At 42.0% G+C, this 14,478-nt stretch overlaps 1 protein-coding gene across 1 annotated transcript in view; it reads left to right on the forward strand.

The window, feature by feature from the left end:
- Positions 1 to 11,635: 11,635 nt before the first annotated feature.
- The window catches only part of KIAA2026 (KIAA2026 ortholog), an 83,897-nt gene continuing 81,054 nt past the window's right edge, over positions 11,636 to 14,478 (forward strand). Inside the window, 2 exon segments of the mRNA XM_008921631.3 lie at positions 11,636 to 11,704; positions 11,706 to 12,187. Of these exon segments, the coding sequence (XP_008919879.3) occupies positions 11,636 to 11,704; positions 11,706 to 12,187 (551 nt within the window).

Consider the following 14,478-nt stretch of genomic DNA (forward strand, 5'->3'; position numbering starts at 1 on the left):
CAGATTGGCTTGTGACTGAGGGTTGGACTTACCATAGACATAATCTCCCAGGTTATCCACGCATGTGAAACATGCTGCAATCAAGCAGGCCAAGCGGGTAAAGCCTCTGTGGTATGGAGAACCTTGGCTGAAATATAAACATGGGCAAAGGCAAACCCATTCATGGGGTGGCTTTCACTCAAGGATCTGGGTGCACTTTATTGGTAATGTGGAAGGATGGGGAACTCTGATGCGCATCTCAAAAGGATTTGATTCTGGCTGAGAACAGGCAATGATCAGCACCGTGTGATGTTAACTGCTGTATAATATTGTATGCCATCACTACTAGGGTTGCTATATGCCATATCGATGGTATTGCAGTAAAAATTGCCTGGCTTAATGAAAAATGAGTCTTGAAGAAACTGGGCAAAGTGCAGCAATGATAGAACACTGGTGATGGAACCAGAACTGGCTTCAACATGCAACAGTCCAACACCACATACCATCTCTCTGGCCTTAAAAGTCTACTATGACAAATGAAGCCCAAAGTCATGGACTAAATTGGCTCAATGAACACTTTAGAAGGATAATACAGGAATAATATCTGTGTGTATGTATCAAAAGATGGGAAAGGATGCATTGGAAAGAGCATTACTTAAATGGTATAGAATATTGTTCTGGTTGGATACTGTTCTGTGTTTTGTTTGAGACAATTTTTGCCCTAGTAGCTGGTATAGTGTGTATAGCCATGTTATGGATTTAGGATAAGAACAATGTTGATAACACCCTGATGTTTAGTTAGTGCTGAGCAGGGTTTACATCAAGCCAAGGACTTTTCAGGTTCTCACGCTGCCACACTATCAAGGAGCCTGGGGCACAAAAAGCTGGGAGGAGACGCAGCTGGGACAGCTGACGCCAGCTATCTCAAGGATATTTCATATCATATTGCATCATGTTCAGTATATAAATTAAGGGAAATGCTGGCAGGGGGCTGCTGCTTGGGAACTGCTGAGCATCAGTTGGTGTGGGTGGTGAGCAATTGCACTGTGCATCGTTTGTTTCGTATATTCTATTCTTCTACCATTACTAATATAAATATTATTATGTTCCCTGCTGTTTCTGTCCTATCAAACTGTCTTTATCTCAGCTCATCAATCTTACCATTTTTCCCCTCAATTCTCTCCCCCATCCTGGGGGTTGGGGAAGGGTGGTGGTTGAAGTGAGTGTGCAGCTGTGTGCTATTTAGCTACCTGTTGGATTAAACCATGACAAGGACAAACACAATGAAAAATGTATGATGCAGCAAAAGCATTTTCATTTGTTTTAATGCAGTTGTTCAGAGACTATACTGAGTCAAAATCCAAAGATGCTGGGGCAGCTGCATTTTTTGGTAGGGAGCAGATGGATCCAGGTTTTAAGATATAGACTGCATATCACATGAACCATGCTTGCAGGCTGCATATGGGCCATGAGGTAAAATTCCAGGTTTAACTGAGGTGTTTGTTGTCCTTATAGCCACAGTACAGAACAATTTCTTATTTTAAATAAGCAACTGTGTGACCATACTGTTCATACTGTATGCGTAATGCACTACACCAGCAAGGCTCTAAAAGAGCTAAATAATAACATATGCCATCAGGTGCCACAAAAAAAAGAAACTATCTTAAACCAATTATTAGATTAGGCCATAGAAATACTGAGGATGCATCCACATTGCAGCTGGTCTTCCATCTTAACCTTTACAGTTGATTTAAAATTTTACTGTTTTATTGCTCCCATCAGCAATAACAGCATCAAAAGCAGGAACAACCAAAGCAGATTTTATGGAGATCCTAAAGAAAAATACCAAGTTACCATGTTAGAAGTACTATGAGGGAGGCCACCTGACCCACTTGAGAGGAAAACAGGGGAGGACACTCGTCTGGGATGCCCCACACACTTCAATTCCAGACTGGCCACTGGGAAGCATTTTCCGTTGTCTGCCTCTCTTCAACACTGCCCTCCCCACACTGCTCTTTGTCATCTATGTCTCCCTTTCCCTTCCCTTCTTTTAACTGTATCCCTACAGTTGCAACATTAGGTTCAGTCCATCACTGGACAAGTCTTAAAAATTCTCATCAAATTAAATTAATATGTCATATTAAATTATCTTGAAATCCAACTGCCTCTAGAAAGTAGCGATACAGAGAAAAACATAAATAAAATTACTAAAAAATTAGTTTTAGTGTAAATATTGACATGGAAAGTAATAAAGGAAACAACTGCCTAAAGCTGGTTTATTTTTTGGTTTGAGATATTCATCTGCAAAAAGTCAGTATTTGCAGGAAAGAGAAGAAGAAAAAGTTTTCTGGTACCACATGCTACTGCATGAATAATATTTAGCATGCATTAAATATCAGCAACTGCATTTTATCAGTCAGTTAATTTGCAAATAATTTGCAGGAAACCTAACTCAAAGTATCTCAAGCTGGAACAAAACAGAAACATAGCCAATGGACTGCACCAGACAAAAAGATCAGACATAAAAAACTAATTTCTAATTCTGACTCCAGTGTATGGTTAGAGTTACACTGGGGAAAAGTTTAATACGAGTAGTAATACTGTGAAGAAAGCCTATCCAAAGCATTTTCTGTAAAAGTGATTGAACACATTAAAACAGATGTGAAAGGTAGAGTTGTCAGATTTAGGAGATGCCAGGTCAAAAAAACTTGCTCTAGTTTTGAATATAGGGTTTCTATTCTAGTATCTGGAGACTTACAAATAGAAAATATTGATTGCATTTTCATTGTATCAGAATATATATTAACATTTGTAAAAGTTCTTGTTTTTCTTCACATTGAAGTCTTTCTCCCCCAAAGGCATGAAGATACCAAAGTGAATATAATTAGCAGTAATATATTTTATTACTGAGACAAACTGTCATGGTAACCTATCAAGACATTTTTTTCATGGAAACTGTTGATTTTTTTAGTATTCTAAGAACATTATAACATAAGCATTTAACTTCCAACTTTATCTTGTTTTGCATCCTGTTAACATGGCATGCCAAAGACATATATAGGACTAAACGGAGTCTACTGTAGCCTATCTATTGCTTCCAGGACTTCCAAACTGTTGTTAAATAATTCTCTTCTACTGTACAGCGAAGACTTCTACTCAGAACATCAGGCTTTTATTTAAACCTCCACATGTTTCGGTGTACAACAGAAGTCTAGTGACATAATGCTTATAACTGACCACGGCGGCAAAATCTACAATTTTTTTGGAACTTATTGTTAAAAACATACTCACAAAAGGGAAAAATGGTGCTGTATAAATGAAAACTGCTTCTGCTTCGATGCCATTTTACTACTTTGTAACACTTCTTGAAGTCGAGTTCTTACACTGAATATTACTGTAGATGCTTTTTACTCATTACGGGTTACATTATTTTTGGTACTTCCAGGAATAAGAGAAGGATGATGCCTCTTGAACTTGAGATCACAGAAGAGTCCTCCCTGTACTTGCTAGAGACATACAGGATCACAGAAGGGGTTCAGCAAAAGGGGTCCACTGCACATTAATATATGGAAGCCATACAAGGAGTGACTGAGGTCACTTTATTTGTTCAGCCTGGAAAAGACTGAGGGGAGACCTCATTGCAGTCTAAAACTTCCTGGTGAGGGGAAGCAGAGGGACAGGCACTGATCTCTTCTTTGTGGTGACCAGTGACAGGGAACCATATGAAGTTGTGCCAGGGGAGATTTAAGTTGGATATTAGGAAAAGGTTCTTCACCCAGAGGCTGGTTAGGCACTGGAACAGGCTGCCCAGAGAAGGGATCACAACACCAAGCCCAACAGAGTTCAAGAGGCATTTGGATGATAATCTCAGGCACATAACGTGACTCTTGGGGTGATCTTGTGCACAGCTAAGAGTTGGACCTGATGATCCTTGTGGGTCCCCAGAATATTCTACAGTTCTAGGTTTCTAACACCCTGTGGTGCCATGTACTTCAATTGCAAATAGAGGAAAATAAGGAGGCTGTCAGGATATCTTCTTGGACCACAGTAGTATATCTTTATTACATGCAAAATTGTTGTGGAGCCTCCATCACTGAAGATACTCAAAACCCAAATGAACAAGGCCCTGAGCAAGCAGTTCTAGTCATCCCTGCTTGGAGCATGGAGGCAACAGACATACAAAGGTCTGTTTCAACCTCAATTATACTATGATTCTGTGAAATCAATATTAAAGAAATACTAATTTTTATATTGATTAATTTACTTATTCTGACTTTTCTATATCTCCTACTTGGAAAGAATTGTATTTTCTCTTTAAATGTAGAATCAGAACAGAAGTACAAAAGAAATGTGGTTGGATGAGACTGAAGACTGTTATATTTTTAACAAAATTTTAGTGATAGATTCCCGCAACTTTCTGACAACACTCTAAAACAAGAATCAGTATTGTACAGGTAATCCTTTTAATTTATACTTTTCAAATATTGCCCAGACTTTCCACTATTCCTCATTGATAGACTGGCACAGTACCATACACGTGTTGTCTTGAAGTGTGCTTTATGTGTAAGGTGTGTCTATCGGTAAGGTGACTAAGCATTGCCACAGCTTCTTTTGTTTGACACCAGCCACAAGGAACAGTGACATACAACACATACTGTAGACTTGTTGATAATGTGAACATATTTGGAGAAGTTCTCTTTTCCCCTATCAGAAACAGACATTCATATCTGGGTGACTGAAGTTTTAGCCCTTGCCCATGATATGTTTTCTCAGATATTGTAGAATATGGTCTTTAGAGTTAATGATTATAAAAGGCAGTGAATGGGCAGTGAATGGAACAAATGTTTTAGTCATCTAAACATTGACTCTCTGTGCACTTTTAATCTCCACACCTAGCCTTTCTCAAAATCTCCCTTTGCTATTGAAATTATATCCTTGTATTATCTCTCCACTCTTCAGCAACTGGAAAGGGAAATAACTGGCATTTCTATAATACTACAACAAAGAAAAACAAGGTTCAGCTGTGCAATTAGTCATAATATATTAAAATTGCAAAACCTTTCACGTAAAAAATATTAGGTCCATATAAAACAATTTTGTGGTTTCCTTTCCTGTGTTGCACAATTACAGAGAGCAGACGGGAAATGAATAGTGTTGGAGATTACTAAGCTCCTGCTGCCAATTTTCTAAGGGACTGAGGCTTATGCAGTTGTGCTATCTGTGTCCTCTCCAAACACTTTTAAACCTACTAGATAATTTTGACCAAATTTGGCAAGGGTGTGGAAGGAAGAAGGTTAGTTGAAAAAAATACACATCTTTCCAGTTTTGTGAACACTAGCACCTGAATAGCAGACAACTGACATACATTGGCGAATGAAAAAATGCATCCTGATCTCAACAGTTATCCTATCAGTTTGGCTAAGGACCTAGTTATCAGCCTGTATGTACTAGGTCTTCAGCTGTCAGGTGCAACAGACAAAATGGCAACCCACAAGGGATCTGAACTCTGGAGTTTTTTACAGAACCAAAGAGATTAGACATTTTACCCTACCTGATTATCTGGCACAATTATTCACTCACGTCACATTCCAAAGTCTCAACTTGTCTCCTCTGTTTGTGGTCTGGCATGGGCAGGAAGGTTCCTGCTGCTAATCTGGCATGGTTGGGCAGATAATCATGTTGGTTCCTGCTGTGACGCCTCCTGCAGCCTCCAATCTCAAGCATTACTGGTCAAGGTCTCTGGGTATCCTACAGAGTTCATCTACACACAGCTCTCTGATCTCTCAGGATCATTCCTCCAAACAGAAGGTTGAAGGCAGAAGGTACTTTTCATCCCTCTTTACTACTCCTGAAACAGAGAGTATGATTTCAAGTCACAGGAAGTCCAGGTCTTTACAGAAAGAAACAGGCAATTTTACTCTTTTTCCTAAACATTGGTTCAGTGTTGCTGCTGCAGAGATCATCCATCTTTCTTCATGTCACACGCTGAAACAGGCACCTTCTAACCTGTTAGGACACAACCTTCCAGTGTTCTAGTATGAATACTACGATTTTGCCAGCCTAAGTGATTCTTTGAGGGTGGTGGAACAGTGATATCTTCTTTTACAAAAACGCTATATCCCTTTGTCTATAGAATAGAAAACAACTTGAGCTAGAGGGCCTTTGGATTTAAGAACTTTTGAGTAAAATATTTTTTTACACATTTTCTAAGAATTGTATATAAATCTCTAAAAAATGCACATATAATCTGTTGTTAAATATAGACAATAGTCACAAGTAATTCAGGGAGTTAAACTGCTGGGTTTTGCCTAGCAGTTCATCTTACTCTATGTAATATTTGTAGCCACTAGCGATTTCTTTGTAGTGTAATAACATTCATTTCAGATTGAAAGCAAATGTAAAGGCAAAGTATCAGATTAGGGTATACAATGGAAACTTTACAATAATACCCAAATTAATAATATACACCATAAATATTTACATTGTCATTGGGCGTCTGTAGAAATTGTGGATATTTTATGATCAGCCTGAAATACTCCCTTAACTTTAGATTCCTGATTGTGACCTCCATGACCTGCTAGTGCTCCCTCACTCAAACATTTCATCAGAAGTGGAGGATATTGGTCATGTCTAATAGTTGTCTCTATTCCAAGATCATCCTGTCCTCTGTGAACTGTATATGGAAGACTGTTCTTTCCTAAGCACATTTCACATTTCTTCCTCATGGTATACTTTTATCCACTTGCCGTTTTCACTTTTCTGTAACCACCTAAGACACTGTGATAACACCATAATTGTAAAATTTCTTGACATCTTCGTGATAACATGAAGGCACAGGGGCTCATGTAGTGTAACATTCTGTCTTTGAGAAGGTCATGTAGACAGGCTTTCAACTATTTTTTATGGTTAAGATGTATGTAAATCTCTACCATGACATTTGACAAAAATTGGAGACCAAATTCAGATGTATGGAGAGAAATTAGAATATTTATCAGGTCTATTTATTCTGAACAATATTTTTTTCTGATATGCATGTCATAGCTCCTATTATTAATACTGAACATGGTAAAACACAACTCCTCTGTTTATAGGTTTTCCAAACTGTTTGCTTTTGCTCCAGGAGTTCTACACTGGTTACATTGAAAAGGAGTATTACCTCTAATTTAAGGCAGGAATGGTATATGGGTTTTATTCGACAGCGCACTCATGTGGCAAGATTTAGAAAGTACATAAATAGTGTATTACAGCATTCGTTGAATGCAATGTAATTTTTTCTTTACAGAAGATAAAATAACACATAAAAGTTGTTGTAGATTAAATCAATACAATGATATGTTCTCCTGTATAATTCTTTTTATTACTATTTTTTTAAGATACTTTGATTGCATACTTAGAAAAAATATCCTATTTCAAATGTTTTGGTGATACAAGAGTTCCCAATAAAGGATATTATTTCGTTTTGTTATATGTGGCCCCTTTCTTTACTGAAATTTAATTTCTTGATATCTTCATTTTTTTCATAACCACAGACTAAAAGTTCTGTTCTCTGCGACAGATCTGAGTATAGCTAAGATGTTATCACACCAAAATCTCTGAACATCACATTTTGTGGCTCCTCAGCTCCTAGTCTATGAATTGTATGCAGAATTATGACTGCAAGTTCTCATATGCTCAAGGCAAGGCCAGATATATAGCAAGAAGTAACAACTTTTATTATGCAACCTGATACCGGTGAGGAAAGTATAAATGAGCCTCCAGGCAAACAAGCCTTTCTTAAAAAGTACAAAAATAGTGGAGTTGAAAGCTGGACATACATTGAAAGCAAGTGGACTTATTTATTTAGATATGCAGCATATGATCAAACCCTCCATGTCATCTCAGACCTGGCTCACAGGGGAGACCTACAAAACATTTTCAAAGGATGAGCACTGATCAAAAATTCTAACTTTTTGGAATTAAAAAAAAAAAAAAAGCAAAAAACAGACAGTGGTTTGGTACTTCATTATACACTCTCTCCTCCTGAAAAAGCTGCATATTTCAGAGACCCAGAAATTCTTTTTCTTTCGTTAAGAAGACAGTCTTCTCAAAGAAATCGTTACAGGCTTTGAGGGAGCTGGAGAGATGGTAACTAGTTAGCCGACAGGAGTCAAATCAGCTTTACTGTTGCCATTTCTAGTCTTTGTGAAGTTGTATTTCAGGGAAAAAAACGCCCCTTGGAGCATGCTTCCCACATTTTGGGCAATCACATGCAGCTGTAGATAGGTATAAGTGTCAGGGATCAGAGAGATATAGCAAGGCATACAGGGCAGAGTGCTCTCTAAGAAGAGATGCGGTACCACTGTATCCATGCCAGAAGAACTTTTAATTCTCTCTTTCTGACAGTACATCTTTGGTCCAACTGAAATTGTTAGAAAGATTGCCTAGAATCTTGGTAAGCCTTCTTTTGTTCTGCCATTTCCCATGGCTAACAGGTTTCTTACAGTATCTGGCTGCCAGCAGGTTCCACAGCGGTGAGGTTGCAAGCAAGGACATTTCAATGGGGCTGTAATATAGGAGAAGGATATTCAGTCCTGAACGAAGAAATGCCCTGTTTTGGAGATTACTGGACAGCTGACCTTTGTTAATCCAGTGGAGGACTGATCTCAAGAACTGTGAAGAATCGTGCCTTTCATGTTTCTAGACCAAGGATTGAAGGAAAGAGGGAAGCCACTGCTAGAAAGCCCTGTTGGAAGAGGCCTAAGAGGCTGTTCGGATTAATTTTTTTGAGTGACCCAAAAGTACCAAAAAGTGAGAGTTGCAGGCCAAGCATCCAAAAGGCACAAAAGTTCTAAAGGAGCTGCCATCTTAATCTAGTTTTATTTAATTTATACTAGAAATTCCCACTGTAGCTTGAATGGCTTCTTTTCCATTATCTTCAGTTATGCTTTTTCTATAGTTCATTTAATCTCCGCACATCTTGCAAGACTCCCTCCACCACTTCTGTCCCTCTGGTGATGACTCTTCATCTTGGAGTGGGACTTAGACAAGATGAACACTATTCCTGAGTTAAGTTATTAAAGAAAACACAACAAAGCATTCCCTGTTTCACACCAGAACATGCTGGTCCTTATGGTCCCGGTACACGAAAGGAATTCAGTTTCTGTCTGCAAAGTATAATTTCAAATGCAATTTATTAGAGTTAACACCGTAAGGAAATAGAGAATTGTTATCCTACAGCATTTCAGACTTCAAAATGATGTGTAATGCCACATCAAATGGGTCTCTAATAAGGGCACATCACAAAGACTGTCTGTGGTCATTCAAGCTATTAGAGGATTTTCTTAAAATAAAACAACTTTATTATTTCTACTGTCAAACAGAAAGGATGTTTGCATAAGGACTTCTTGCTGCACTTTTAGATAGAAGCAAAGTCACGGAGGTGCCAGTACAATGTGGGAGCTGCTCATGGCTCCTTTAGCACTGTGCTGGCTGAATTTATCCTGTGACCATGGGATATGCCCAGCACAACACAGGCCTGAAGGTCACATGGCTGCACTTGGGTTAACTATTGCATGGACACTACAGTCTCAAAGCACAGTGGCCCTTCCAAGACCACTAATGTGGAGGCACACTGCAGCCTGTGGTCCAGCACCACACCCTGTGTGCACACTATGGTGTCTGACCTCATTTCTCTGGAGTCTACAATTCAAGAGGAGGCTTTGGAGAATAAAAACGGGCACCTGTAACATCACTGAGTGATCAGGAGAGATGTCAGGACTTTGGAGATCAACTTCTGAGCATAGGCTGTTACCTGGGCTTTGTAGATTGGTGTTGGAAAATGGGGCTAGAGGGGGTCCAAAAGGCACAGCCTCTGTCCAATAGGCACAGCCTCCAGGGAAAGCACTGTGGCTGGAGTACCATAGTTGTCCCTCTGCTCAGGCCCTTTCTGCAAAATCGGCTTGACAGAAGCATTTATGAAAGCTGGCTCTGACCTAACAGGGATTTAAGCAACAGAGACTTCCTGGTGTCCTTAGACTGAGAAAGCACAGTAACAACAGGGGAGCGGTTCTTGATTTCTTTATGTTCCAAATTCTGATTTACTCCCATCAAGAGAACTCCACTATGAGCAAGGTCTCTGGTGTGATCTCTGCAGAGCATTACCTTGCAGAATTTTTGTATAAATATCTAAAGGGAGGGTGCCAAGAGGACAGAGCCAGGCTCTTCTCGGTAGTATCAAGCAATAGGACAGGAGGCAATGGGCAGAAACTGATGCACAGGAAGTTTCACTGGAACTTGAGGAAGAACTTCTTTACTGTGTGGGTGAGTGTGCAACTGGAATAGATTGCTCAGAGAGGTTGTGGAGTCACCCTCACTGGAGATACTCCAGAACCGTCTGAACACAATCCCAGGCAATATGCTCTGGGATGACACTGGTTGAGCAGGGAGATTGGACCAGATGTGCCTCTGTGGTCTCTTCCAACCTGAACCATTCTGTGATTCTGTGAGAATGGACAAGAACGTCCCTACGAAGTAGAGGTCTGATCAAGGAAAACTTCGGTTCTTTCCTGCCCCCTTACATTAATTCCCTCTCTCTCAGCAGGGTGTCCTCAGCTTTTTGTACAGTTATGGATGTGGAAGAGGAAAAAACTGAAATCGCACACACGTAACTGTCTCCCAGCTGCTTTGTACCAGTACTGTGGAGACTGCTACTACTGTGGAGTTCCCCGTCGCCGGGGCAATGTCCCTTGGGATGTCGTGTGGGACCGGAGCGCGCCTGAGAGCAAACCTGGAAGGACTGCAAGTGCCCCCCAGAACAGGTCAGCGCCGTGCGGAGCAGCCTCCCCTCACAGGCACCAACTCCTAAGGCAAGTCAGGCAGGACTGAGTGTAGAACCGAGCGCTTTTGCGAGCTGCTGCCTCTTTTGTGAGCTGTCTCGCTTCCACGGCTGAACGCCAGTGAGGAAACACCTCTGGCATTTGATAACAAATCCGCTATCTGGGCGTCTTGAGAGGAAATCTCTCCCCCAGAGCAAGGCATTAGAGGTCTGCGGGACGACGGCGCACGGCCCCGCCAAAGGACAAGGGCAGGAGATTCCCCTGCCCACCTCCCCGCTCTGACCGATCGCTCCTCCCTCGCCAGCGCGCGCACCAACGGCCACCCGCGCGCCCCCCACGGCCGAGCCCGGCGCCCTCTGATGACGCCACGTCTCGCCCGGCGTCCGACAGCAACTCGCCCAGCGCACGCCGGCCCGCAGCCGGCTCGCGCGCATGCGCGCTGGGGTGAGCGGCGCCGGCGTCACTTCACCGTGCCCGCCCGGGGGTGCCACGCCCCTCCCCCCGCCCTGCGCCCCCCTCGCGCCGCCGTTGCCCGCCGGAGGCCGGCGCGGGCCGGCAGCGCCGCCGCCCTCGGGAGGCGAAAGGGAAGGCCGGCGGGCGGGAAAGCGGCCCCGGAGCCGGGAATGCGCCCGGTGCCACCGCCGCGGGGCGGCGGGGGCAGAAGGGGGGCGGCCCTGAGGGCGAGGGCGGCGGGTCCCAGGCGGCGGGGCCGCGAGAGGCCCGGGCGGTGCTCCCCGGCGGCTGGTGGTCCCGCCCCCGGTGCGGGGGCAGGGCTGGGGCCGTGCCAGGCAGCGAGGCGGGGGCTTGAGCGGGGTCTGTGTCGCGCAGCTGAGCCAGTGCAGATGCGGCGGGCGGGCGAAGGGCAGCGCCGCGGTGCCCGAGCGGTGCCGAGGAGCCGGCCGGGGCGGGGAGGACACGGACTCCGGCGGAGATCTCCCGGCGGATCGGCCCGCCGCCCTTCGGAGCGGGATGGAGGAGCCCGACAAGGAGGGAGATGGTGCCGGAGGGAAGACCGCCTGGCAGCAGAGCCTGAGTCCCGAGCTACAGCAGGGATACCGAATCCTGCGCGAGTTCCTACTAGAGAAGTACCGGCCTCTGACGGCGCCGTTCCTGGAGCCCCTCGCGGATCAGGCATCCTTCGGAGAAGAAGGCGCCGGCTCCCCCTCGGGCCATAAGAGCGGCCAGTCCCTCCAGCAGTTGCCAACTGGAATATGGCTGTTGAAGATGGAAGAGAAATTTTCCAGTGGGCAGTACACAGGGATAGCAGATTTCGTGTGTGACTTCCGGCTTATGCTGGAGACTTGCTACCGGCTGCACGGTGTGGATCACTGGCTCTCCAAACAGGCCCAGAAGCTGGAGATGATGCTGGAGCAGAAGTTGGCGCTGCTGTCCCGGTAGGTGTAGAAAAGTCTGTAGATTCCCTGCCGCATGTTGTTTACATAAAGTAGAACAGGGGGGTGTGTTTCTTTGTGTGAAAAATTCCATTAAAAGAGAACAAACACCGATCCAAACCAAACAAAGCCCCACAACAGAATACTGGAACTCTCAATACTTTCATGTGAGGAACGTTTCCTAGTGTGAGGTATTCAAATCTTAATTCAAAACTCTTTGGAAATTCCAAACCTGAATATTCCAAAAATAATTCCAAACCAAAATGCCAAACAGAGCACAGCTTTTCCTGGCTAAGATTTTCCTCCTGAAAGAAGCTTTTTGTGAACATGGAGACGCACTTGTTTACACAAGATGTCAAATGCTTCTTTATTTTACTCTGTCGTGAAGCTGCCTAAACTCTGTATGAATATCTGGCTCTTTAGAATTGTTTTTTTAACATTCTGTGAATTTTTTACTGTCTTTAAAATAAGTAGGAGTAAAATGTTGAACCAAAGTTACCTGCTTTGAAATGGCATATTTTTTGATACCCATAAAATGAGAGACAGTACTTGGCATACTGTAGTCTTAAACGGCAAAATGGAAACTGTGATAAGTTTAAATATGAGTCCCCAGCAGGAACTTGTTTATCAGCCAAAGCAGCTGAAACGTAGAAAGCTGTTGAGCTATATGGTAGAAAGGCCAGTTTAAATCACGACTGAAGTAAGTGCTTTCTCATGAATTTGTCATAGGCACAGTTCAGTCATTATCAGAAACTCATAGTGGCTTCTTACAATGAAAGGCCCACCAGTCTCCTGAATGACATAGTGTTTTGCATGTAAAAAACAAAAGTTTTTTTTGGCTAAAGGTGAGGGTGAAGAAGGAACAGTATTAGGAAGTTTGTAAAGGTGTGCATGTCCATCAGCTTTAAGCTTGTTAGTGACACAGAGCGTGACCTGCCAGCTGGTAAGAAGAACCTTGCTTGTGTAGTAGGAACACTTGAGGAGCGTGGTGCAGAACTCAGCTGAAACTGGAATGAGCATATGCATTCTGATGTAGCAACAATATATTTGAAACTGTTTTTGTATAACAGCAGTTTTGAGACAGTTTGTGAGAAGGGAAGGAGCCAAACCTAATGGGGCATGCATGTTGTTAGTTTGCTTGAGTAAAACTTGGTTTAAAAAAAAATCAGAATTCCTGGCTTAGTAGAGTTACCGCTGGCAAATAAATAACGAAATGCAGCTTGGAAAATCTGTGCTGTGTTCATTTCTGTATGTTGTGTGACTGTAGCATCTCTGCTGTATTGAATTGATGGGCATTTTGTTGAAGGCTCTTGGTTGAATTAAGTGACTACTCACTTCATTCGATAGGACCTGAGAATGCACAATGCTGTTTTATAAGAAATAATGTAAGAAAGTGAAGTCAGTTTATGCACTGTGTCATCTAAATAGCCATATATGTATTTACTAAAAAAAAATATAAATTGCCCTTGTAATTATTTCAGAAATTCACAGTTATTTTCAAATAAATATTAGGAAATACTAAACTAAAAATAATCTTGCCTCAGTATACGGTGAATTTCTCTTGTATTAGCTCTTCAGAGATTTGTAAAGACACACTCAATATGTCTGTGTGCGCTAGCTTAGTAAAAATTTCTAAGAACTATATATAGAAAGGATTATGGAATCTAGAAGTCTCAAAGTTCTTTTATAATTTTTGATCAGACAAATTTGTTTTAAGTGTTTACCAGACCTAATTTTATGAGTAAAATGCAATTGAAGAACTACTTCCTGGAATAATCATTTTTGCATCATTACAGAGCAATGTTTAGCTTAATGATCCCCTTCAAGTGGTTCAAGGGAATCAATCAATGTTAGTTGTATAATTCTCAGATGGTACAAGCTACAGAAAATTACCTTAGAATGGAGATTGCTTTTGAACGGAGATTGGATTTTTCCCCTCTGTCCCCTCAAATCTTTTCAGAGTTTGTGAAAAACTCTACCATTTCTAATGGAGTATTTTGAAACAATGTAGGATGAAATGAAACTTTGCAGCCAAATTTGTAGTGTTTTGCCTTTCACCTTTTGTAGTTTTAAACAGCACTAAACTGGTGTTTAACACACACTTCCCCAACCTAAACCAACAAATTCACCTTTTTTTGCCCCCCAAATATTTATGGATTAATATAGAGAATTCAATCTCCAAATAATATTTGTTTACTTGAGGTAAATATCCACTATTTTTAACTGATGTGAAAACTTAGGGCATTTTAGCATGTTGGGTTTAAAATTTCATGAAGGAACTTCTAAAGTGGAAA

The sequence above is a fragment of the Manacus vitellinus genome, unplaced genomic scaffold (genome assembly GCF_001715985.3).
Source record: "Manacus vitellinus isolate BGI_N305 unplaced genomic scaffold, ASM171598v3 scaffold_18_pilon, whole genome shotgun sequence".
NCBI classification, from domain to species: Eukaryota; Metazoa; Chordata; class Aves; order Passeriformes; family Pipridae; genus Manacus; species Manacus vitellinus.